This window comes from Chiloscyllium plagiosum, chromosome 24, assembly GCF_004010195.1.
Source record: "Chiloscyllium plagiosum isolate BGI_BamShark_2017 chromosome 24, ASM401019v2, whole genome shotgun sequence".
NCBI lineage: Eukaryota > Metazoa > Chordata > Chondrichthyes > Orectolobiformes > Hemiscylliidae > Chiloscyllium > Chiloscyllium plagiosum.
Window position 1 is genome coordinate 36,560,435 of NC_057733.1, and position 26,202 is coordinate 36,586,636.

The window sequence follows — 26,202 nt, forward strand, 5'->3', positions numbered from 1 at the left end:
TCCTCCATGTCCCTCCTCCCTACCTTTTATCTTCTCCTGCTGAACACTCTCTGCTCATTCCTGAAGAAGGGCCTGTGCCCGAAACGTCGAATCTCCTGTTCCCTGGATGCTGCCTGATCTGCTGTGCTGTTCCAGCAATAAAGTTTCAACTTTGATCTCCAGCATCTGCAGACCTCACTTTCTCCCCAGAGAGGTAGAACCCATGGGTTCTGACAGGTTGCCAGATGTTCTGAGGGTCCAGGTATGTTTTGCTCTGCCTCGTTTGCAAGTTTGCAGCTTTCATGTAGTTTGCAGGCTTGTTCACGACTGCCTCTTGTACCCGACCTTTGTATGTCACAGGACCTGACCTCATGTTGACCATGCTGCTTACCCATACAGGGCCAGGTATTCTTGTGACTTCAACACCAAAGTTCCTCCCCTGAAGTAAACTGCTTAGAGGATCCATTATTGGCATTCCTGATGCTGTTTCACCCTCTCCACTAGAGGGGAAGATTAAATTTAACATGGTGTGGAGTCTTCTCTCTGCTGGAGTTGTTCCTGTAGTTGTGTGAGTGGCGATCTAATAGTCAAATAGGAACCAGAACAGTTTGGTATTGAGTTAAGCTGTAAGCTGTTTCTTTAAGCTTGCCTTCAAAATTTGGATTGCTCTTTCTGCCGGACCATTGAACAATAGATGGTATGGAGCTGGCCTTATATGACGAATGCCAATGACTTCAGGAAATACTCGATTTCTCTGCTGGCCCTTTGTCTTTGATCAACATCTCTAGGAATCCATGTGTTGCAAAAGATGTTTGCAACTTTTCAATTATCACCCTTGTGTTTGACAAATGAACTCCATGCATGTCCAATCACTTTGAGTGGGCATCCACAATGGCTAAAACATATAGACCATGGAAGGACTGGCATGGATGACATATAATCAAGCCATTTCCATGAATGTGGGGGAGCTGCTGGCAATAATTAATGTACTTCTTGGCACTCTGGGCACTGCTCCACCGATGCGGCTACATCAGCATCCAATCTTGACCACGTTTTGCCATAACGTTTTGACATAATGTTTTGCCAACATTTTCATTTTGGAAACCCCTGGATGACTCTGGTAGAGTTCAGCCAGTATCTGGTGGTGACCTTTGCTTGGGATAATCACTCTTGCTTCCTATAATAATATAGGTAAAAACAATGACTGCAGATGCTGGAAACCAGATTCTGGATTAGTGGTGCTGGAAGAGCACAGCAGTTCAGGCAGCACTGCTCCTCAGATGCTGCCTGAACTGCTGTGCTCTTCCAGCACCACTATTTCAGAATCCTGTAATAATATGCCATCCTCGGTGGTGAACTGTCTCACCAGGTCCAGAAGGGTTTCAGTTCTGGTTGTGGTTGCCTTTTTCTTTCCCTATCACCACCAGCTGTTTCTTTTTGTGTCCACAGTACAATATGGTCAGTGGTGACTGGAAGGGTGTCCGGAAAGTTTAAAAACAGAAAGTACTCTTCTACTATATCTACCAGCAGGAGGCAGATCAAGGCATCCATATTTGCCACTTGGTCACCCAGATGGTGTTCTAACTTGTAACTGTACGCACTGAGAATAAGAGGCTACCACTGAATTCGACCTGAAGCAATGGACAATATGGCTTTGTCCTCTTTAAGTAGCTCTAACAGCGGTTTGTGGTCTGTTACTATTTACATCTATAAAGGTATTGGTGGAACTTTCTCACATCAAAGAAGACTGTCAAACTTTTCTTCTCTACCTGGACCTATCTTCGTTTGGCATTGGCCAAGGTCCAGGAAGCATATGCTATCAGGCATTCCTCTCTGCAGGGCCACTGGTGAGCCAACACTAATGTACAGGGAGGCATTACGTGCCATTTGCCACATTTTGTTTGGAATCATAGTGTGCCACCACCTTCGATGACAATAGTTGTTTCTCCATTTCCCTAAAGGCTACATTTTGGCTATGAGACCATTTCCAAGACTGACCCTTTCTCAATAGCAGATATAAGGGTGCCAGGATGGAGGTCAGGTTATGTTTTAATTTTCCGTTATAATTCAGCAACTCAATAAAAGATCTAAGCTCCGGCTGATGATATCCCAACAGGCAGTCTGATATATTGGTACAAACCCTTATGGGTATTAATTGTACCATACTTCTGGGAATCCTCATCTATTTGCAATTATAGGTATACATGGCTCATGTCCAGCTTTGTGAAGGACAGTCACCCCTGCCAGTTTTGTATATCAGTCCTCTATGTGAGGAATTGGGTATTTATCCAGCAGCAAAATGCAGTTGTCTGTTTGTTTGAAATCTCCACAAAGTCGGTAAGACTGAAGCTACCCAGTCTACATAATGTGCTGGTTTGATGATTCCTTTGCGTTTCAGCATCCTGATTTCTGCCTCTACTTTCTCAAGTAAGGTAAATGGCACTGGACAGGCCTTGCAGAATCATGGAATTGCTTCTTGGTCAACATGTAAGGTGGCCTTGGCACCTTTCATAGTCTAGACCTTCCCGAAAAACTTCCAGGTATTTAGTTAGGACTTCATTCAGGCAGCCATTTACTAATCAAAACATTTTGAGCCAATCAAGTTAAATATTACTCAACCAATTTCGCCCCATTATGCTTGGGCCTGAGCCTTTTACTACAATCAGTGGGAACTAAACCAGCTGCTTCTCATAAGAGATTGGAACCGAACCTGTACCCTTAATATGTTGGTGTTCCAAGGTATAGGTTCTTCACCTGGCCAGGGTCTTAGAGCAAACTTAAGGGTCAGAGTTTAGTGCGAATTTTTGTAAAGACTGGTTCGGCAATAACTGATCCTGCAAGCACAGTATCAACCTCAATTAGAAGGGTGACCATTAACCAGATGTTTATTTGACTGGGTCTGATTTGGATGTTGCTAAACAATTCAACTTTTCCAAACCAGCCCGTAGGTGGAACTTCCAGTGTGTGCACTCTTATAGATGAAAATGTGTTGCTGGAAAAGCGCAGCAGGTCAGGCAGCATCTAAGGAGCAGGAGAATCGATGTTTCGGGCATGTGCCCAGCAGGCTAAGATGCTGGGCACACTTTCCTCATTCCTGAAGAAGGGCTCATGCCTGAAACGTCGATTCTCCTGCTCCTTGGATGCTGCCTGACCTGCTGCGCTTTTCCAGCAACACATTTTCAGCTCTGATCTCCAGCATCTGCAGTCCTCACTTTCTCCTCGCACTCTTATAGATGTCAGCCTACAAGTTCTCTTACTTCATTTCGGTTCAGTAGGACTCTTCTGCTGTCTCGAGTCTATATACCGGCAGGAACTACTGGCTGGAATCTTCAAGAAAATTTTAACCGTTTGGTCGAGGTTTGGTTTTGTTTTGAAGTTTTGCTGTGGGCTGACCTAGAGTCCTTATGTTCTGGATATGTCCTGAGTGAGCCTTTGCAATTGCCTTCTCTCAAGTAGTGCTCCCCAAGCTCAGCTGGCCTGCTGAGGGTGTCCACTCTGTCCGAATACCTATAAGTCATAAGCTCCACTTGCCACATTTTCTAATGACAAAGCCAGTTAAAATTGGGCTTCAGCTAGTAAGTGCTTTCGCATGATCACATCATTTATCCCACTCTCATTGCACGAGGTAACTCCACAAACATCAGTATCCTGTCACCAAGTCACCTTTATTTACAATGCATAATACATGGCACTGACCCAGCTAGCTCAGAGCTGGCACTTAGAATGAACAGAACTCTTGACACTCCTGTTTCTTTTCTTTTAAAACGTCCCCCACATTACCACTGCACCCAAAGGGGGCCCAGCAGTAGCGCTTACATTTTCCCCAAATCACTCATGGCTGTGTGTTTATGCATAGTGACATGATAAAAAGACACCATTGTGCTGAAACTTCATTCTATATTTTTCACCACCAGGAAAGCACACATGTGACAGTGAAACATTAATAAACAAAGCCTGATAAGAGTAATGCTTATATGAAAAAAAGGTAGGCAGAGAAGGAGGGAACTAAATCAAAATAGTGCTGGAGGGAGGAATAAAGCACTCCATCTCCCCCCGGTGCCCACCTCTCCCTAAAGCCATTGAGAGCATTAGTGGATGCCACATGCTCCCTCGCCAATGACACCTGGGACACTCCTGTTCATAACTGTCAGCCAGGGCATCCTAATTAGACTAGGTTAACAGTCCCAATCAGGGAACACATATTCTATGAAGTTAACAATCACCACAGTGCCAATTGTAATATGTTTGTGATCTTCCTGAACACTGCTTGTGTAAAGCTGTGGATACAGAATTTTGATTACAGCACAGCTATACCATTTAAATGAAATATTAATCAATCTGCTGAATAATTTACACGAAATAAGGGCTGCATTCTTCATGTCACAAAGTTACAGTCAATTTGCTCTAACTGACAGAAGTTTCTTGGTTAATTGCTCTAACTGACAGAGGTTTATTGGTTAATTCGGTGTTATGTGGCTTCTCCTCTCTAAAGTTAAAGATCAGGAAATGTTTGGTTTTCTTCATTTTTACTTTGTATAAAAATATAAAAGCTGATCCATGTTCACCTGTACAGTGATGAGTCATTTCAATAATATCGTATTTGAGTTGATTTGATTAGAATCAGAATGGTTATATTACAGAAGACCATTCAGTCAACTGTGGCTGCACTGACTGTCTGCAACAGCAGATCACTAAGTACCACATTTTCCACCCCCATACCCTTTTTCCTTAGTCCTGCAAACATTTCTACTTCAGCTAATAATTTTCCCTCAAAAGCCACAACCACTTTCTCAGGCAGTGTGTTACCAATGACCTACTGCATTAAAAAGTCTTTCTTTATGTCACCTTTGGTTCTTTTGCGATACACTTTAAATCAGTGTCCTCTAGTTTTTATCATTTCAGCAATGGAAACTATCTCATCCTATCTACTGTGTCTAGAATTACTGAATCTTCATGACTTTGAATACCTCTATCAAACCACTTCTTAGCCTCAGTTCTAAAGGAGAACAGTCCCAATTTTGCCAATCTCCCTAGAAAACTGAAGTTCCTCAAACCTGAATTCGAACTGTATCAAGGTGTAAAGCTTATTTTTAGTTCATTGGTTTGCAATATCTTTGTAGATGAACTCACTTGCATCCTGTGTATCTCAGCTTTCATGGCTCGTATCTCATTCTGTCCTACATCTGAGTCAACAGCTGACCGTGCCTCTTTTGCTAGTTGAATCTTCTTCTCCCACAGCATAATCTGGCGTCTGTAAATGTAAATACATAATGAAAATATATTGGGAGAGAAAATGTGGAAGTATGGAATGCATAATACAAAAAGCAGATAGATTTCCAAGAGTTTTTTTAATTAAAAAAAGCTTCACTGTCAAGATCACTATTTAAAAGTGAAAGTAACAATTACACAGTCCTAATCCCAGATAGCCACTGAGAGCAGACAAATAAAGATAGTAGGAACAGAAATGGGCCATTTGGCCCTTCAATTCTCAGTAACCTAATTTTATGAGTTTATTTTAAATTAGATTTTTTTTTGTCTGATTAATTGTCCTAAGAAGTGGAGAGGGGTCATTACTCTCAATAGCACCATCGTGGTTGCAACATGAAGAAAAGGTAATTGCCATTCAATTGGAATGAAGAGAAAAACGTGAATGGTTGGAAGCGAGAAATGTGAAAGTGCTGTGATGGTCATTAGAACCTACAAGCAAATTATACTTTCCAAATGAGTTATGAAATTGAATCTATTGTTTACCTAATTTGTAGGTATTAAACCAAGAATTTCAGTAGTTTATTTTTAAACTGAACTGAATTAAATAACAGACCACCTGCCTTCCCTTCCTAGATCACATGAAAATGGATATTATAAATGCCCTCTCCTAGCTCTCTATTTTAGTACAAGGTTTGCTAGTGTGGAGGCAGGACATTTCCTAGTTCTGCAAACCTCAACTGGGAAAAAGTACTCTGGATGGTCAAATTTACATTCCTTGGGAGGTGGGCCACCTGGAATGAAAGCTGAAGCTGCTGACTGCAGATGTAGCGTAGATGCAAAGACTGCGTCTGTGCACTGACATTATTCTAAAATTTAACATAAGAAAATGAATCCATAAACATCACTATCCCCATCAGTACACATTCTCCTTGGCCCATCGATGCCAACTCCATGGCCTCTCATATCTTCTTTACTAAATTGTGCCCTGTACCAATACCCTGCCAACCCGTGCCTCCTATGTCCTCCCATTCCCCCACAAGTACCTTTGCCGAACCCTCTCCACGCCAACTCACCTAGTATCCACAATGGATAATTTCACCTATGTGTCTATTGATGAAATCAGTATGGAAAAAAAGACTCATTGATTAAAAAAAATTTAAATTCCATCAAATAATACCTTATAAAAACAAATGTTTGTACTGAGTTGCTTGACAGCTTTGACAATTTCAAAATGTTTGTGCATTCTTTTTGCAATCCTATAGAGCGAATGATATCCCCTCCCTTGCCTGTCATTGGACTGTACTCACATGATACATCATCTCACTAAAGGGGAAATCCTGTCTATAAAAAGAATTTGAAACAAACCTCATCAGCAGTCTGTTTACCAGACATCCAAAATCAACTTAAATGGTCATGTAAGAATGTACCTGGGTCAGCCATCATTCAAATCCAAATATTGAGCTGTTTCAAGATGCTATTGCCTCTATTCTAAACCCCTCCGAATTTGGCGTACAAATTGTGCCTGTGCTTGCTTAACATACATTGACTTCCAGTAAATTAACAATTCAAATTGTACATTTTCATCTTTGTACTCAAATCCTAAATGTTTTGTCCTATTCTTACTTCTGTAATTCCCGTCAGTTCTATAACCCTCAAAGAATGTGGTCTTCAAACTCTGGATCTTGTGCATACCCTATTCCCTTCATTTCTCTTCTCTTTGTCATCTTAGCTCTGGAATTCCCTCTCTAAATCTCTCAGCTCATTAATCCTATGAACCTTCCTTAAAGCTTACTTTTTTGACCAAGCTTTCAATCACATGTACAAGTATATTTCCTTGAGTTTGGTGTAAATTTTTGTCTTTTATATAGAAAAAATAGGAACTTAGGAACAGGAATAGGTCATTCAGCCCCTCGAGCCTGATCCACTATCTAATAAGATCATGGTTGATCTCTGGCTCAACTCCATATACCTGCCTTTTGCCCATATCCTTAATGCCTTTGTTTAACAAAAATTAATATATCTCAGATTTAAAACTAACAACTAACATCAAATGCCATTTTTGGAAGAGTGCCAAACCTCTACCACCCTTTGTTCTTGATAACATCTCTTCTGAATGGCCTGGCCCTCATTCTCAGACTATGTCTCCTAGGTCTAGAATCTTCAACCAACGGAAATAGTTTATTCTCTTTTCTTCTATTAATATCCTGAAGACTTTCATCAGATCATGTCTTAATCTTCTAATTTAGAATGCTTCAGAATATTTTTCAACATAAAGGAACTTTATAAATGTATATTATTATTTAAAACCATTCCAGATTAATATTAATGAAGCATTTAGGTTCACTTCAAATAGAAATTAAAATCAGAGCAATACACTGGTATACTTACTCTGCTTCCACAAGACTGTTAACTAGCCGTTCTTTCTCTTCCTTCAGCTGATCCAGCTTTTGCTGTTTTTCAATAGCTTCTCGCTCAGCATCCTGAAAAGGTAAATGAAAATACTTAGGTGTATCCAGCAAATTTTAATTCAACATTTTATTCAGTGTTGTAGGCCATTACTCATCTTGTGATTTGCAAGGTGTCACTTACAAGTAGATAAAGCACTTTTTCTAATGAAGCCTTTAGCCACCTAATTAGATTGCTAAATAACATACGTGCTTTGCATTTAAGCAAAGCATTATTATTCTTTGCCACAACCTGTCTAAATTTACAAATCTTGCTAAATTAAATTCGAAATAGCTTTGCTTTTTAAATATCAAAATATTCATCCAGAACTTTGGAAAAATAAAACTTTGAAGTAAAATGCTGTATCTCATGGAAAACCAAAATGCAATCAAAAACAAAACCAGTCTCATATTGTCACCTTGCTCACATATAACTAACATTATACTTTGCAGGGGAAAACGAAAAACGAAAGCAGTAGTGCAAATCATCTACAATAACTTTTAGGCATCATTAGAAAATATAAAAATATAGTGAAGAAAAAACCTGTTGGATCACCAAGCCTGCCTCTAACTCAAGATGCCTAGAGCATTATGGCAGTTACTACACCCACATGCAACTACATAATTTCATGAGCAAATAAAAATAAATCTTGAAAACACTTTGGAAAGTCTCCTCTGATTCCGAGTGGTGGATCAAAATCAGTTGAGGTAATCCCTGAACCAATCGAATGCACCTTTTGAAGATGTGCAGAATTTGCAGGCACCACACATTTTTAAGATGCTCAGTTTTCTCAGAAATGAACATCTAACATCTGATCTATCCCGAGACATGTATATTTTCAATGGATGTTCCTTAATCTTGCTCAATTTGTCAAACTTGAAATATCTATCATTTGATATGCAATTCAACCCTTTCCTTATTTTAAACACATATATCAGGATGCTTTTAAGTATGTTCCTGTGAAGTAAATATTTCCAGCTCTCCAAGTCTATAGGGTAAATAATTTTTTTAAGCTAGAAATCATTCCTGCAGCACTCCTGTGAACACTTTCCATGGCTGCTATAATCCATTCCATACAAGAGAACCAAAATTGAGTGCAATACTCTGGATGTCATCTGACTAAAGACAAGCATAATGACAAACAATGATGATGCACTTACTTCTATGATGGAAGGGTGTTGTATATTTGCAAACTATTTTTTAACCATACTGACCTTCAATGCGGTTACAAATTCATTTTCCATCAATATATTTGAGTGCTCAAGTAAATCCTTCATGGAGGCATTCTTTGTTAACAACCCATTGAGTTTCACCATGTCATTAGACAGAGCACGCATGTGACGTTCAATGTCTTTCTTTGCATTCAATCCTTGTTGTATCATGTCTACAGGAAGAAAATATATTGGATTAGTTGTGTCAAATAACATTGTTGAAGTAGAGGACAAGCTGGTGAGTACAGCAAAGGGAAATTAAATAGGCAGATAGGTGGTCATGGCGGTGGTGGGTTGGGGTTTAGTACAAAATGGTATCTACGATTTTTATGCAAGTGTGACATAACATTTTGAAGGGGCTGGATTTTTACTGCCAAGGCAGGTAGCTTGAGTTGGAAAATTTGCTGACCAGCCCCCATATGAAGGGTCCTATCACATGCAATTTTTGTTCTGGTGAGGTGGGAATAGGTGTTGCCACGTGAGAAGGTGGTTCAGAAGTGGGTCAAATGCTGGTTAGAAGGCCTACCACAGTTCTTTGAAACTTCAGCCCAGATTTTATAAAGAGCTGTTTGTTAGGCCCCCACCCACCTCCAGAAGGCCCAGTGGATCTGTTTTGCGCCCATGAATTCATGCTCATCACTGCCAGGATATCCCAGAATTAACCAGCATCTTTGTGCCGATGCCATTTATAAAAAGCCATCGTGTAACCAGACAAGTATTATTTGTAGTACTGCCAAGCACAGTTCCTGATATTTGTTCCATACGTGGCAGAGAAGGGAAAGATGATGCCTTACTTTGCAAGGAGGGACTTGGTGGATGGGGTGGTGCAGACACAGTACATCGTCTTTACCCAGGATCAGCAAAAGAGGCTTTGATATCAGACAATGTTAGACTTTTCCAAGATTGTCACCTGCTCACTATAATCTTAGTCATTTGGAGGAATGCACAGCAATGTAAAACATTGTACAACACACAGCTCCCAGTCTAAGTTCCAATGACTTATAGTGTCTCTGCTACTGTACCATCCTTGGCTCATGCTCTAGCAATCTTAATATTGCCTGCAACACTTGCTCACTTGCTTTTACCCACTTCTGGTCTGACCTCATGGCCTCCTGTGCTGATCCTGGGTGAAGAGGATGGACTGTCTCTGCACCACCCCATCTACCCAGGTCCTCCATGTCATTGCCCACAAAGCGAGGCATCAAATTTCCCTTCTCTGTCAGATCTGGGGCAAATATCAGGAACTGTGCTTGGCAGTTCTGGACTATAGTGCTTGTCTGGATGCACAATGGCCTTTTAAAATGGCACTGGCATGAAGATACTGCGATATCCTTACAATGACAAGTTGTCTTAAGTCTGGCGAGTGGTAGAATGGGGCTAGAACCAGAAAATAAGGCTGCCACATGAGTGAGATTGGTAGTTAATGAAGTGAGAGAATTTGCTAGGGATCGCAGAAAGAAACCCTCCATGAAAAGCAACAAAATTGACACTTAGTTCACAAACATATAATTCAGCCAATAGTCTTTCTAGAAATGCATGTGACATTGGTGAATTCATAACTAGAGTACTGTGCACAGGTTTAATTCAATTTCTAAGAAAAAGATATTCTTGCAGGTGATGGAGCATAAGTTCATGATATTGGCTCTACAGAAGAGTGAATAATGTGATAATGAATTAAGTTAATTAGGTCTATATTCACTGAACTTTAGAAATTGAAACATACAACGTTCTGAAGGAGCCTGACAGGTAAAAACACCTTGAGGTTGTTTCCCAAAACGAAGGAATCTAAAGCTCGGGTCAATCTCAGGATAAGGAAACCAATCATTTCAGACTGACATTAGAAGACATTTCTTCTTTCAATAGTTGTAAGTATTTGGAATTCTCTATTTCAGAAGGTTGTGGATGCCCCATCATTGAATATATTAAGCCCAAAAAAAAAACAAATTTTGGTCTTTGAGGGAATGAAGGTGTATTGGAAGAGTGTGCACGAGTGTTATCCTGTGGTCTATCTGCTTCTATTTTCCACATTGTTACATCCTGTTAGTAAATTGCATATGTTTTAAGCAAGATAGGTATTAAAGATTATTTGAGTGTACAACATTAATGTTTAAGTTCATATTGATTACTAGACTCAGATTGGTGTCAACTTAGGAGAAAGTGAGGTCTGCAAATGCTGGAGATCAGAGTCAACAGTGTGTTGCTGGAAATGCACAGCAGGTCAGGCAGCACCGGGAAGCAGGAAAATCGACATTTCGGGCCGGAGTCCTTCATCAGGAATCCCCAACCTAAGAGTTGGGGGAGGGGAAATGGGGAAACTGGTGAAGTCCACATTGATGCTCTGGGGTTGAAGAGTCCTGAGGTGGAAGTTAAGCATTCTTCCTCCAGGCATCGGGTGGTGAGGGAGTGGCGATGGAGGAGGCCCAGGACCTGTATGTCCTCGGCAGAGTGGGAGAGGGAGTTGAAATGTTCGGCCATGGGGTGGTGAGGTTGATTGGTGCAGGTGTCCCGGTGATATTCTCTAAAGCACTCTGCGAGAAGGCATCCAGTCTCCCCAATATAGAGGAGACCGCATCGGGAACAACAGATACAGTAACTGACATGTGTGGAAGTGCAGGTGAAATTTTGATGGATGTGGAAAGCTCCTTTTGGGCCTTGGATGGAAGTGAGGGGGGGAGGTATGGATGCAGGTTTTGCAATTCCTGCGGTGTCAGGGGGAGGTGCCAGGAGGAGAGGGTGGCTTGTTAAAGGGCGTAGGGGTGCAAAGTGAGGACCGGAAGGTTCTGTCCTTGTTGCGGTTGGAGGGTGCGGTTCAAGGGCGGAGGTACGGGATGTGGATGAGATGCATTGGAGGGCATCTTCAACCATGTGGGAGGGGAACTTTTGGTCTTTAAAGAAGGAGGACATCTGGTGTGTTCTGTGGTCTAACTGGTCCTCCTGGGAGCAAATGCAGCTGAGCCAGAGTAATTGGGAATACGGGATATCATTTTTGCAGGAGGTGGGGTGGAAGGAGGTGTAATCCAGGTAGCTATGGGAGTTGGTGGGTTTGTAAAAAATGGTGGTGTAGAGTCGGTCCTCATGGATGGAGATGGAGAGGTCTAGGAAGGGGAGGGAGGTGTCAGAAATGGTCCAGGTGAATTTGAGGTGGAGGTGAAAATGTGCTTGTGAAATTGATGAATTGTTCGACCTCCTCGTGGGAGCACGAGGTGGCGCACCAATGCAGTCATCAATGTAGCGGAGGAAGAGGTGGGGAGTGGTGCGGTGTAACTCCGGAAGATGGACTGTTCTACATAACCCACAAAGAGACAGGCATAGCTGGGGCCCATGGGGGTGCCCATGGCTATCCCTTTCATCTGGAGGAAGTGGGAGAATTGGACAAATTGTTGAGGGTGAGGACCAGTCCATCCAAACAAATAAGAATGTCAGTAGAAGGGTACTGGTGGGGACATTGGGAGGGGAGAAATGGAGGGCTTGGAGGCCCTGGTCATGGCGCATGTAAGTGTAGAGGGACTGGATGTCCATGATGAAGATGAGGCGTTGGGGGCAAGGGAAACGCAAGCCTTGGAGGAGGTGGAGGGCATGGGTGGTGTCTCAAACGCATGTGGGGAGTTCATGGACCAGGGGGGATAGGACAGTATTAAGGTAGGTGGAGTTGAGTTTGGTGGAGCAGGAGCAGGCTGAGACGATAGGTTGTACAGGGCAGTCAGGCTTGTGGATTTTGGGTAGGAGGTGGAATCGGGTGGTGCAGGGTTCCCGAACTATGAGGTTGGAAGCTGTGGGTGGGAGATCCCCTGAGGTGATGAAGTTGTGTGTGGTCTGGGAGATGATGGTTTGGTGATGGAGGGTGAGGTCCTGGTTGAGGGGGCAGTAAGAGGAGGTGTCTTCGAGTTGGCACTTGGCTTCAGCGGTGTCAACTTACTTTCAGTGCGGATTTTCTTCTGTTGGAGTATAGTGACCTGTTTCTTCTGCAGTTCCACATCAGCTGTCTGTTTTTCCCTTTCTTGGGTCAGTCTAACTAGCTCATGCTGTTGTTTCAGCCAGTACTGTTGCTGTGTTGAAATTTCTTTGTTGTGTTCTTCAATGCTTTTTGTCAAAGTTTTGATTTTGAGTTCCAGAGGGCTCATTTCACGTCCCTAAAGAGTAAAGGTGGATATTCTGTCAATTTGAACATTAAGTCCCTCCTAAACAACACTAATTTGAAATTATCCCATCTTTAAACTAGCTTGGACAAAGATATCTTCCCTTCCATGCAACATTTAGCACAGTAAATCATGACATCAAAATTCAAACTCATTATGACTTATTAGATTAGATTACTTACAGTGTGGAAACAGGCCCTTCGGCCCAATAAGTTCACACCGACCCTCCGAAGAGCAACCCACCCAGACACATTCCCCTACATTTATCCCTTCACCTAACACTACGGGCAATTTAGCATGGCCAGTTCACCTAACCTGCACATTTTTGGACTGTGGGAGGAAACCGGAGCATCCGGAGGAAACCCATGCAGACACGGGGAGAATGTGCAAACTCCACACAGACAGTTGCTGAGGCGGGAATCGAACCCGGGTCTCTGGCGCTGTGAGGCAGCAGTGCCGCTGTGAGGCAGCAGTGCCACCGTGCCGCCCACTTATCCTTTTCATTATCTTAAATCTACATCATTGCAATTCAATATTTTCCATAATATTTAAATTCTGGTACAAATTTGGCACTTTCATTATGGAGCTCAATCTGAGTTTTCTCAAGATGCTTTCTCGGTAACAAATTTCTCATGTCCAAAGTAAGGATTCAACTAAAATTTTCAACAATCAACAAAATTAAACTTATTACGTGGAATTTCCTTTGCATATCTTATAGTTTCCTTCATATCTCATTTTTAGATGAGTGTGTCCTTATTCTGTAACTATATCCCCTTGTTTGAGATCCCCACACTAGTGGAAACATCTCAGCATCTACTCTGTCAAATCCCTTCAGAACCACCACCCTGCACAGTTAGAACAAGAATTCCTTAGTTTTAAACTCCAAACCCCCATTAATAAAGGCCAAAATTTCAATTTCCTTCTTAATTACATGCAAATATTTTGTTTCCTGAACAAGGACACCAAGATCTCTCTTGTGTTGTACTTTTTTTGCAGTCTGTCTGCATTTAAATAATCAGCTGCCTTTTGATTCTTGTATCAAAGTGCTAAACTTTCCTCATTAAATTCCATCTGCTAAGCGTTGCCCACTCATTTAACACATCTGTATTCCTTTGCAAATTCCCCATGACCTCACCCATAGATTGGATTCACCTCCCCTGTTTTGGGTATTGCCCATTTGGTATTCATTGCTGACTTAATTTACTCAGGTCACTGCATCATAAGGACACACAAAAGATGGCAAGGATTGTAGGATTTGGAGAATGTGAGGCCAAAATACATGTGGCAAGAATGCATATTGTATGGCCAACTTGTACAGGTGGTATAACCCGGTAACTTTATAGCCCTAGGCTCGATACCTGGGGTGGCGGAGCATAAAGGGGAATGGGCAGTATCACTGATTAGCAATCTTGGAACAGCTCAAGGGGCAAGGCTGAGGAAAGCTAAAAGAATTGAGGCTGTAAGGATTAAATACAGAGTCAGATGGAAGTATTTGTCACATACTAAGGGTGAGTAGATGCAAACAAACAGTCCAGGGAGTCATTAAAAGAAGCATGAATGTAGCCTTGATGATGAAATCATCGGATAAGGGAACAACTTGGAATGCTATAAACAATGTCTGGTCTACGTAAAGTGTGACATCTGGTTAGCATGCAGTTGAATGTTGATCAGATTAGAAATGAAAACATGATCTTATTGTCTACCAGAGATGAGAACCTTTTGCCAGAATTCAGTCTTGGAATGTTTAAGACTGTCTCTTCTTGTGAAGTGGCTGCATAATGAGTGGTATTGACTTCCTGATTCAGTACTTCAGTATGTGGTACAGTGCACCAGAAATAGACAGACACATGTGTAGCTCAAAGGTTGGTTCTGATAAATGACGTAGTCAACAAACTTCTCATATTATTGTGAACAAATGCTGGGTCTACTGACTCCATTTTGAGGCCACTGGATAAGACTGGATCTCAGGATGAAGCACTAAATTGGAGAAAAATTACAACATCAGGCAGAAACTGGAAAAATTGGATTGGGGACAGCTGTTTAAAGGAAAATCTGCATCTGACATGTCTTTTAAAAGCCAGGTGACTAGAGTTCAAGGCCAGCATATTCCTGTGAGGATGAAAGATAAGGATGGGAATCTTGGGTGAAAAGAGATGTTGTATGTTTAGTTAAAAAGAAAAAGGGAGCATAAAACCCTTAGACATAAGAGCAGAATTGGGCTAATCCACCCACCAGCTTTGCTCTGCCATTCAATTATGGTTGATGTATTTACCAACCCTATTCTCCTTTCTTCTTCCCCTTGATCCCCTTACCAATATCTCTCTCTCTGTCTTAAATACACTCAATGACTTGGTCGCTAAGGTCCTCTGCTGAGTTCCACAGATTAACCACCCTGTGGTTGAAGAAATACCTCCTCATCTCAGTTCTAAAGGGTCATCACTTAATTTTGAAGGTGTGTCCTTGGGTCCCAGTCTCTCCTACTAGGTCAGTATTGGGACCTCTGTTAGTTGTAGTATATGTAAATAATTTGGATGAAAATGTTGGTGGTTGGATTAGTAAGTTTGCAGATGACATGAAAATTGGTGGAGTTGTGGATAAGAAGGAAGGGTATCAAAGGATGCAGCATGATTTAGATTACTTGGAAAGATGGCCAGAGAAATGGCAAATGGAGCTTAATCTGGACAAGTGTGAGGTGATGCTTTTTGGGAGGGTAAATGCAAGAGGAAAGTAAACTCTAAATGGCTGGACCTTTAGGAGCATTGATATACAGAGGGATCTTGAGATCCAAGTCTGTAGCTCTCTGAAAATACAACATAAGTGGATATAGCTTGCTTGCATTCATCAATCGAGGCACTGAGTATAAAAGTTGGCAAGTCATGTTGCAACTGTATAAGACTTTGGTTAGGCCACAGCGCAGTTCTGGTCACCACACTGTAGGAAAGATGTGGAGGCTTTGGAGAAGGTGTAGAAGAGGTTTACCAGGGTGTTGCCTGGTTGGAGTGTATTAGCTGTAAGGTGAGATTTAAGTATATAAAATTAAGAGGGGCATGGATAGGGTGGATTGTCAGGGTCTCTTTCCCAGGGTGGAAATGTCAAATATGAGGGGGCACAGGTTTAAAGTGAGAGGGAAAAATTCAAAGGAGAGATGCAAGAAAAATCTTTTACATGAAAGGTAGTAGGTGCCTGGAATGTGCTGACAGGGGAGGAGATAAAAGCAAATATGGTAGCAAAGTTTAAGAGGCATTGAGACAGACACATAAACAAGCAGAGAATAGGTATACTTACTTTTATTGGTCAGTGCATTGAGTATGGGAGTTGGGATGTCAAGTTGTCTGTACAGGACATTGGCAAGGCCACTTTTGGAATACTTTGGTTAGTTCTGGTCTCCCTCCTTGTTATAGGAAGGATATTGTCAAACTTGACAGGGTTTAGAAAAGGTTTACAGAAATGTTGCCAGGGTTTGAGCTATAGGGAGAGACTGAATAGGCTGGGGCTAATTTTTGTGGAGCATCGGAGGCTGAGGGGTTTATAAAATCATAAGGGGCATAGAAAGGGTGAATAGCCAAGGTCTTTTCCCCAGGGTAGCAGAGTCCAAATTAGAGGGCATAGGATTAACGTGAGAGGGAAATATTTAAAAGAGACCTGAGGGGCAACCTGTTCACACAGAGGGAATGAGCTGCAGAGGAAGTGGTGGAGGCTGGTACATTTACAACATATAAAAGGCATCTGGGTGGGTATATGAATAGGAAGGGTTGAGAGGGATATGGGCCAAATGTTGGCAAATTGGACTTGATTAACTCAGGATATCTGATCAGTATGGATGAGTCACACCGAAGGGTCTGTTTCCATGCTCTATGACTCAATGACATATATGAGGACAGTAAAAGCAAGTGTGTTTGAGGAATAGACATGCAGTTTCCTTCCTCATTTTAATTTTTTTTTTAAAGTACATGTTGAATTTTCAAAGCAAACAAACCTTTTTGAATAAAACACAAAAATTGACGAGGTGGGGAACAGGAGGATCTCAGGATAATTTGGGGCGAGAAAAGCCTTATGGACTATCTTAATACATCCATCCAGAACCTGACATTCTAATGTTCCTCCACTGCATAAGTTTATTTTAAAGCTGTAATATTTCATTTTCAAAAACCTAAATATCTAGGTATGTTTACTGGGAAAATTAAAAATAAATTTCTATTTTATCTCAATGGTCACAGTACTTGCTTCTTGAACTTACGCCCATCTCTGCTATCAGTTGTGCAATCCTCTTGTTGTGCATGTTTAGCACTGACTGTTTATTTTGAATGGCAAGTAGTCGTTTAGCAATTTCTTTCTCACTCAATGAGATAACTTTGTTTTTCTCAGTTAATTCATTGTACTGTTCTTGTAGAGTTTTCTGCAGTGTGGTCAGTTCTGCTTTCCTGTCATTCATTTCCAGATTTATTTGAGCATATTCATTTTCTGTTTTTGCATAATCGATTTCCTATGAAGAAGGAACATTTTTAGTAAAAATTCACAAAGAAACTAAATAGTTATAAATATGCCTGGTAAATAAGAATTATGGAGCCATATTGAAGTTAAAAGAGGAGAAAGTTTGATTAGATTTTTTTTTAGATTACATTACTGTGTGGAAACAGGCCCTTCGGCCCAACAAGTCCACACTGCCCCGTCGAAGCGCAACCCACCCATACCCCTACATTAACCCCTTACCTAACACTATGGGCAATTTAGCATAGCCAATTCACCTGACCTGCACATCTTTGGACTGTGGGAGGAAACCGGAGTACCCGGAGGAAACCCACGCAGACACGGGGAGAACGTGCAAACTCCACACAGTCAGTCGCCTACGGCGGGAATTGAACACTGTGCCACCGTGCCGCCCAACTTTGTGCTACAAGTTAAGTGTAATCCTTCCTTCGAAAATTCATCTTTGCAAATAAAGTTAAGACCATATAGAATCCACATGTACCTATTAGTTGTAAAGATCTGTTAACATCAATCATGCATCCAATGTACTAAGTTAGAGGTTGAAATACTGGTTCAACCCTCTGTTCCACATAGTTCCCCAAAACAATGTTTTGTTTTCTACTTTTGTAGTGTTATCACTTAAAGAAACCAAAAATCATACAAATGTACTGCAAAATACTTGCTGGAAGAACCAACTCAGTTATTCATAAATCTTTCAATAGAAAATAATTTTTCCTTTAGTTTAATCAGAAGCCCCTTACTGTCAGCAATGATTGTGTAGTGGCTGTTATAAACTATTTTGCTGGTTTCCATTAGTGTATAACTATTTGCAAAATTCAGCAAGAAGATGAAATAAGCTTTATGTCTAAAGATTTGGTCTTTACATGTACAAGCAAATCTTTTGCATACAAACTGTTCATGCATTGTAAGTTTATTTTCACAGTTTAATAATTAATCTGAACCAAAGGCTTTGTAAATGAAAGACAACAGCACATTAATATAAACATAACACTCCTGGTACAACTGTGCACCTTGTCATGAAAGATCAGAAGTCACAATGAACACATTCATGGGAAAAAGCATTTTAAAAATATTTTTGTGGGATATGGTAAGTAAGAGCTGTCTATACTTTTAATGACGAGCTTAGATGTATTTTACTTTTTGAGAATCCCTTCCATGGACAGCTGCCATCACTCTTTTCCCCACATTTGGATTTAAAAATCATACACAAATTAAACTTAAATCTTAAATATAATAGTGCATTTTAAAAAAATATTTGGACAAAAGTATAGTGATAAAATTTGTAACTATTATAGGTTTAGTGCCAAGTAACATTTTCATGACAAAGTATGACGCCATTAGGTTTACTAATTTACAGAAAAAGGGATGAACATAAAAATTTAGAGCAGATAAGCATTAGATACATCACATTTATTCACCATACATTAGGAATGAACAGAAGCTTTATAATCATTAAAATATATTTGAAGTGGAATCACTGGTGTAATGTAGAGAAATGAAGTAGCCACAGTTAGGTCTCATAAAAAGCAATGTGATACAAATTCAAAATAATCTGTTTTCATAATAATGCTAGAATGTTACATACGTTGTTAAGTTTGTTAACACTAAGGTTAATTTTAAAGTTAAAAGAAGCAGGTGATAGCTCTTATTTGTCTAAGCATCATAAACAGGGAGGGGCTCTTGTGGCACAATGGCACAGTCCCTAACTCTGAGCCAGGAAACCTGGCTTTGTGTCCCACATACTCTGGAGTTTTGTAATAAAATCCATGAACAGCTTAACTGGAAAATAATTATGTCAGTCCCTTAAAAAACATCAAAAAAGGGTGGAGGGGAATGAGGTGGTCTTCTAGTGATAACACCCCTACTTCTGGGCCAGGAGGTATGTCCAAACAGATTCAGAAATAATAATTTAAATGTGGGAACAGTTGTGACAGTAGCCTGAGAAGGGTAAGGTGTGTGTATGTGTGTGTGTGTGTGAGAACACGAACTAGGAATGCCATATTCGGACAATTATAGGCAACCGTATAAGTATTTCATATACAGATTTTTACATACCAGCTGTCGTTTCCGGATTCGAAGCTTGTCACCCAAGCGTTTCAAGTAATTTGTTGCTTGATTCATTGTCAATTCACTTTCCAATTTTGCCATAATTTCATCTTCCAGTTTAACCTTCATTGCATATTCCTTTTCTATTTGTAGCTGTAGTACTTTGATCTCACTTTGGCGAATGTTCTTGTCCTAGGAAAGAATCACAGTGAGTTTTAAATTCATTCTACTGGAACGTCAAAAGAACAATCATGGTTCACTCAAATAATGTTTTACATTTAATTTTTCCATGGAATTAGCTACTGTTGGATATTCTGGGGAGCGGATTTGTCTCTTTGTATTTTGTTGTCTCTTTTGTCTCTCCAGAACCATTTATCGGAAGTTAGGTGAGCAAACCTCTATAAGCTTTCTGATTATACTGCTTGTTGGTCAGCTGCTTTTCTCTTATAAAGAAGAGACAATGGTAATCTGCCTCTGTCTCCTTCTTCAGGAGCTAGTGGCCTTTGCTGGGCACTTCTCCACAGTAGCATAGTTGATTGGGAAACTCAACAGATTACAAATATATGAAAAAGGAACACAAGTTTGCCACTCAGCCTTTCAACCTGCTCTGCCATTCAATAAGGCCATGGTTGATCTGATTTTAACCTCAACTGAACATTCCTGCATACCCTCGATAATCTTTCATTCCCTTGGTAATTAAGAATCTATCTACTTCTGCCTTCAAAATATTTAAAGATTCTGCATCCACTCTTTTAAGGAAGGAAATTTCAAAGAATCTCAATGCTCTGAGAGAGAAAAAATGTTTTACCAATCATTCTGTCTTAAATGGGCAGCACCTTATTTGTAAACAATGTCCCAGTTCTCAGTTTCCAGCAAGAGGAAATATGTTTTTGACATCCATTCTGCCAAGGATCTTATACATTTCAATTAAATCACTTGTGACTCTTCCAAACTCCAGAAGATAAAGGCCTAGCCTTTTCTCGTAAACCAATCTGCTCATTTCAGGTATGAGTTCAGTAAACCTTCTCTGAACTCTTTCCAATGCATTAACATCCTTCTGTAAATATGGTGACCAGTCCTGTACAAAGTACTCCGGATACAATTTTACCAACATCTGTATAACTGAATCAAAACCTCCAATTAAAATATATCTTCTATTAGCTCTCTTGACTATTTTCTATATCTGCCCACTAACCTTCTGCAATTCATGCATGAGGAGACCCAGATGTCTGTGCATTTCGTAATTGTGCAACCTCTCATCATTAGATGATATGCTTCTTTTTTCTTCTTTCTTTTAAAATGGCAATTTCACATTTTTCAACAAAATTACTTCTGAACTACATCCTACCAATGTGAAGGGGCAAGCTAATGAGGCTCAAATGGACTTAGCAACATGGTGATATCTATTTCTAAATTTACATTAAGTATGGAGTTCATTTTTAATTTTAATTGAAAATTCATTAAAAAACATAATTTATAAAGTTGCATTAAAACATTATAATTGATTTTGTCATTCTTTTCAAAAACAAATCTTTGCTACAAATAACTCTACATGCTTTAAATAATAACTACCAAGGCTGACATCTAATTTTGTTTCTTCAATTTGGCTGCTATTTCTGTCCACATTGGGCATTGTTTGGACCATATTAGTAAAGAAGTGACACTGCTGTGTTACAGCTAAAGAAGATGGGTGAAAGCATGCTGGCTAACTGCCTTCTATCTCTGTATGCAAAAGTTTCATGAACATTTGGCATATTCCATTAACTGTTTTGAGGTCAAAAAATAAGAAGAGTTTCAATGTTCGATTTTGTTAGTCTGTATTAACAGTATTCATGATAACAATGCTCTTACTAATGAAGCTTTGTTGAGCAAACGTTCTGTTTCATGTAGTGTCCGAGTGTAGGTGCTATATTCATGTTTTAATGCTTCCTGCTTCGCTAAATTCTGCGCTATCATTTTCTGGGTCATATTAACATCATTCGTCAATCTGTTCAGATTAACTGTTAGAAACTCATTCTTCTCTTCTTGTTTCATAATTAAGGTATTATAGGCATACATTTCAGTCTTCAATGTATCCAACTGGTGCCTTGATTGTCTGAATGAAAGACAGAGAATCATTAAAATCTATCATACATTGACAGAAAAGGAAATAGTCAACTCTGAAATAAGGCTTATGGTTTAAACCATTTTTAAAATCAACTTGTTTGAACATGTTAAGACTCACGTCAGTGGCAAGTGAGAATTGAACCCAGGCATTCTGCCCTAGGGATTGGGACAATACTACTGTGCCGCAAGAGCTGATAAAGCTTACAGTTTAGATGCAGATTTCTTAAGAAAAAAAAGAGGCGAAACACTGAAAAATACCATTGGGTTTCAAAGATTGAAAACTGGAACTAGCTTAACATCAACAATAAATGCAATACCTAACTGTAATATTAATTCTAAAATAAAATGCAGAAAATATCAAGAAGTAGTTTTGTGAAAAGCTTTTGATAATAAGTTAGTAAACTTAACATTTATGACAGAAACAAGTATATAGATTGGCAAACTGATACCTTAAGTATTATTTTCAAATTACTGTACACACAGAGAGGTACACTAATCCAATTTTGTGAAACAAATACTGTGATATTAATCAAATAGAGAAAGATCTATGCACTCATAAGGAAAGACTGCCTGCCTCTTGACTATCTTTGTTTGGTTGGTTGTTTAGAAACAACAACACATCTATAAATAGCCAAAATGTGTGGTGTAATACTGAAAAAGCACAAGGATAGTATCTGCTACATCATTGCCAACAAGTTGGCATGTTTATGCATTCATGTCCAAGCGCAAATTTAATTTATAAACTTTTAGATATATGGGTCAAAAATTAAAAGTGAATGAACACTTTCACATTAAGAAGTACTTGACAGTAGAGAAAATCTAAGCAGTTCATGTTAGCTGAGGTTCTGTCAGGAAACAGCTCTAAAAGAATTTATAACCAATTTTATTTTTTTCATCAGATAATTATAGTAAAGAGCAATAAAAAAATTGAAATGCAATGTGGATGAGAAGCAGAGAGCCAAACACGAGCAACAAATTTTTTTTTGAACACTGAATAAAAGTTTTTTACCATAGTTATTCTGCTGAACTAATATCATTTTTAGATTCTGAACTGTACCTGACAGCTTCCTGTATTGCAGCATATGCCTCATCACGTCGCTGCATCCCAATTAGGCTACTGGTCCACTGTTCTATTAGTTGTTTCTTCTCATAGCCAATTGCCTCAATCTCCATGGTTGCCTGAGAAATAATTTGAGAGATAGTTTAGTTTGGGAACGTGATTGGCGTGGACTAGCTGGACCGAAGGGTCTCTCCCATGCTGTGTGACTCTGTAAAAGGAGAATAAAGCTGGAAGTGATAATGAAAGCATTTTTGAGTGATCTTCTTGGCATTATAATTCACAAGGCATTCAACAGTGACAGGAATTCTGTAATTGCATTCAGGGTTACATGTGCTACCAATATTAAATGAGAGAACTGAACTCAGGAGACCAGCATAACCCAATTTGTTCGTGCTGTATTGTATTGTATGGGTCTGTAGCTGCAGTATAATCAGTCCTTATTATGACTGCTAAAAATGGGTAAATTACCTGTAACGGTTCTATTTAAGCAATGTAAGGGTTTGAACTACATTTTCTTAAATAAGGCAAATGCTGTCATCAAAGAATTGTTATCTTGACCAAAAAAAGGTAAACTGTAGATCAGGAACCTTAATATTTTTATAAAGCACAGGTTCCATGGTTGTCCATTTCTCATTACCAAGCTGTCAGAAGCTGCTAACACTTTCTTTCCTATGGCAATGGTTTGCACACTCAAATTGTGTAATGGCTATAGTTGTGATAAGGACTGTTATCTCACCTCTGCTACTGTTCTGCGTGCTGCTTTTGTTTCTTCTACTTGTGCAATATACTGGGCCTCATACATTGCAATCTGTTCTCGCAGTGTATCCATTTGCGATACTAAACGGTTTACAAACATGTCCTAAAGCCCAAAAGAGAATTATTAGTGCCTTATTTGTAAAATAGAATAAAATTTCATTATAAAAGAACCCATTACATTCGGTTTCCAAAAAAAAAATCTGGCATTTATTTAGTACCATTGACTTCTTCAGGATATTCCAAAGATGTCTTCATAGCCATTTAAGTATTTCTTTTGTGTCATCAATGTATGTTATAGACAAATGTGGTAGCTTATTTGTGCATAGTAAGGTTCCACAATCATTAACAACCATAGTATCTGTGCTTATTTAGTGGTGAGACTTGAGTGATAAATGTTAGTTATAACAGCAAGAAAACAATGCAGTACTTTTTCAAATACTACCACAGGGTCTTTCATCTTTCACATCCTGATCAGGCAGCTTGAATCTTGAATTACTGTCTTTTCTGAAACATGCCACTATGCATACCCCTTTAGTAGTATTACCTGTCTGTGGAGCAGAACATGTCCCAACAACTGTCTAACTTCAAAATCTGAATGTGACCATTAAACCAAGGTAGATTTGACACCTACAATTTTTTCTTGTCAACAAGATACTTCCATAACAATGGTCTTATGCAGTCAAGAACAAGCACAGTCTTCATGTAATGCAAGATTTGGAAGCTTGATAAGAATAGAAACAGGACACACAGATTGTATTCAGTTCCAAATTTAAAATTACATGTATGATCTTTATTTTTATATTTCAAATCTAAATTTCTGTATGTATATTTATAATCCAAGTTCTACAGCACTTCTTTTGGAGAAAAATTGTGCCTTTAGCATGGATCTCCCGGTCAGAAGACGACAAATCCACAGTGAGGTGAGGGGGTGGAAAATAAGAATGGCAGCATTTTTGTGGAGCCCATTCAACACCGCTGTTCTTCCCATACCCAAAAAGTGAATTGATAGCCAGCAAACAGATAATACTAAGGAAAAACAAAACTTTGCATCCTGCTCACAGTAAAGTGAATATTGGTCCTACACAGAGCAAACATGAGGAATTAATAATGGAAAATAAGGAAATTGTGAATGGATTGACTGGCTCAATATAGAAAATATTGGAGAATGGAGAGAGAGCAGAGTTAATGTTTCGGATCCAGTGACCTGCTTTCAAAATGAATTGATGTTTTGCAATTGTCTTAACCATGCAGAATATAGATACCTAATCCAGAAACTGTGAATAAGAGGTGAAAGGGAAATAAGGTATTAAAACAATTACAATCACCGAGGAAAGGGTACCGTGAAAACGACTGGAACCAAAGTCTGATAAGTTCCAGGTCTTGACGGACTTCAGTTTAGGGCCCTAAATGAAGTGGTGGGTGAGATAGTAGTACATTGTTTTTAATTTCTAAATTTGCGTGGATTCTGGATAGGGTCCAATCAGATTAATTTCAGGAATAAGGCATGTATTTTATGAAAAATGATGAAACAGGTGGTCCTGTATCCATGAGACCTTAGAATAATGAAGTGGTGTTGAAATGTACAAGATTTTAAGGGGACCAGGCATGATACAGACTGAAAGCATGTTTACCATAACTTGGGGACACGGTTTAAGATAAGTGGTTTAAATTTAAGGCTGAGATGAATTTGTTTTCTTTCTCTCACAGGATGGATAGTCTGGAATTCTTATCTCCAGAGGCAGTTGTGACAGGATGATTAAATATTTTCAAGGGAGAAGTATCTTGACAAACATGAGTCTTGAAGGAAATCAGAGGTAGCCAGGAAAGTGGATTTGAGGCCACAATCAGACCAGCCATAACCTTATGAAAGGCAGAGCAGACATGAGAGACTAAATAGCTTACTCCTCCTCTTAATTTGTGTTTATGCTTTTTCAGGACAAGTGAGCAAATTGACATTTCAAGATTAGCTTAGTTATAGTCATGCAATCAAAGTATATTAACTTATTAATCTAATATATTATTCTGCTTAACTGTAACTAATGTAGATTTCAGTGTTTAATATTGTGTGACTCTGGTTAGCCTCACTTGACAAAGAAATGCACAAGTCTGTTTTCAACAGAATGAAGAAAACACATAAATGAGTTAATGTTGTGAGGCCTTGATTAGCTAACTTCCACCTCAGACAGCCAGATTGTGAGAATTTGCAACTTTCAAAGTTGAATAAGGCGATGGTTCTGTTCGCTGAGCTGGAAGTTTTTGTTGCAAACGTTTCGTCCCCTGTCTAGGTGACACCCTCAGTGCTTGGGAGCCTCCTGTGAAGCGCTTCTGTGGTGTTTCCTCCGGCATTTATAGTGGCCTGTCCCTGCCGCTTCCGGTTGTCAGTTTCAGCTGTCCGCTGTAGTGGCCGGTATATTGGGTCCAGGTCGATGTGTTTGTCGATGGAGTTTGTGGATGAGTGCCAAGCTTCCACGAATTCCCTGGCTGTTCTTTGTTTCACTTGCCCTTTAATGGTAGTGTTGTCCCAGTCAAATTCATGTTGCTTGTTGTCTGCGTGTGTGGCTACTAAGGATAGCTGGTCGTGGCGTTTCGTGGCTAGTTCATGGATGCGGATCATTAGCTGTCTTCCTGTTTGTCCTATATACTGTTTAGTGCAGTCCTTGCATGGTATGTTGTACACTACATTCATCTTGCTCATGTTGGGTATCGGGTCCTTCGTTCTGGTGAGTTGTCTGGAGGATGTCACCTAGACAGGGGACGAAACGTTTGC

The 26,202-nt window shown here is 39.8% G+C and overlaps 1 protein-coding gene across 1 annotated transcript in view; it reads right to left on the reverse strand.

Moving 5' to 3' along the window:
* Window positions 1–26,202, reverse strand: part of ccdc40 (coiled-coil domain containing 40) — a 96,530-nt gene that overhangs the window by 14,234 nt on the left and 56,094 nt on the right. The window contains exons 11-19 of the mRNA XM_043714804.1: window positions 23,416–23,538; window positions 22,677–22,798; window positions 21,365–21,608; window positions 19,523–19,705; window positions 17,217–17,462; window positions 12,760–12,973; window positions 8,847–9,016; window positions 7,576–7,667; window positions 5,110–5,230 (exon numbers count right to left, since the gene is read on the reverse strand). Of these exons, the coding sequence (XP_043570739.1) occupies window positions 5,110–5,230; window positions 7,576–7,667; window positions 8,847–9,016; window positions 12,760–12,973; window positions 17,217–17,462; window positions 19,523–19,705; window positions 21,365–21,608; window positions 22,677–22,798; window positions 23,416–23,538 (1,515 nt within the window). The remainder of the gene's footprint in view (window positions 1–5,109; window positions 5,231–7,575; window positions 7,668–8,846; window positions 9,017–12,759; window positions 12,974–17,216; window positions 17,463–19,522; window positions 19,706–21,364; window positions 21,609–22,676; window positions 22,799–23,415; window positions 23,539–26,202) is intronic.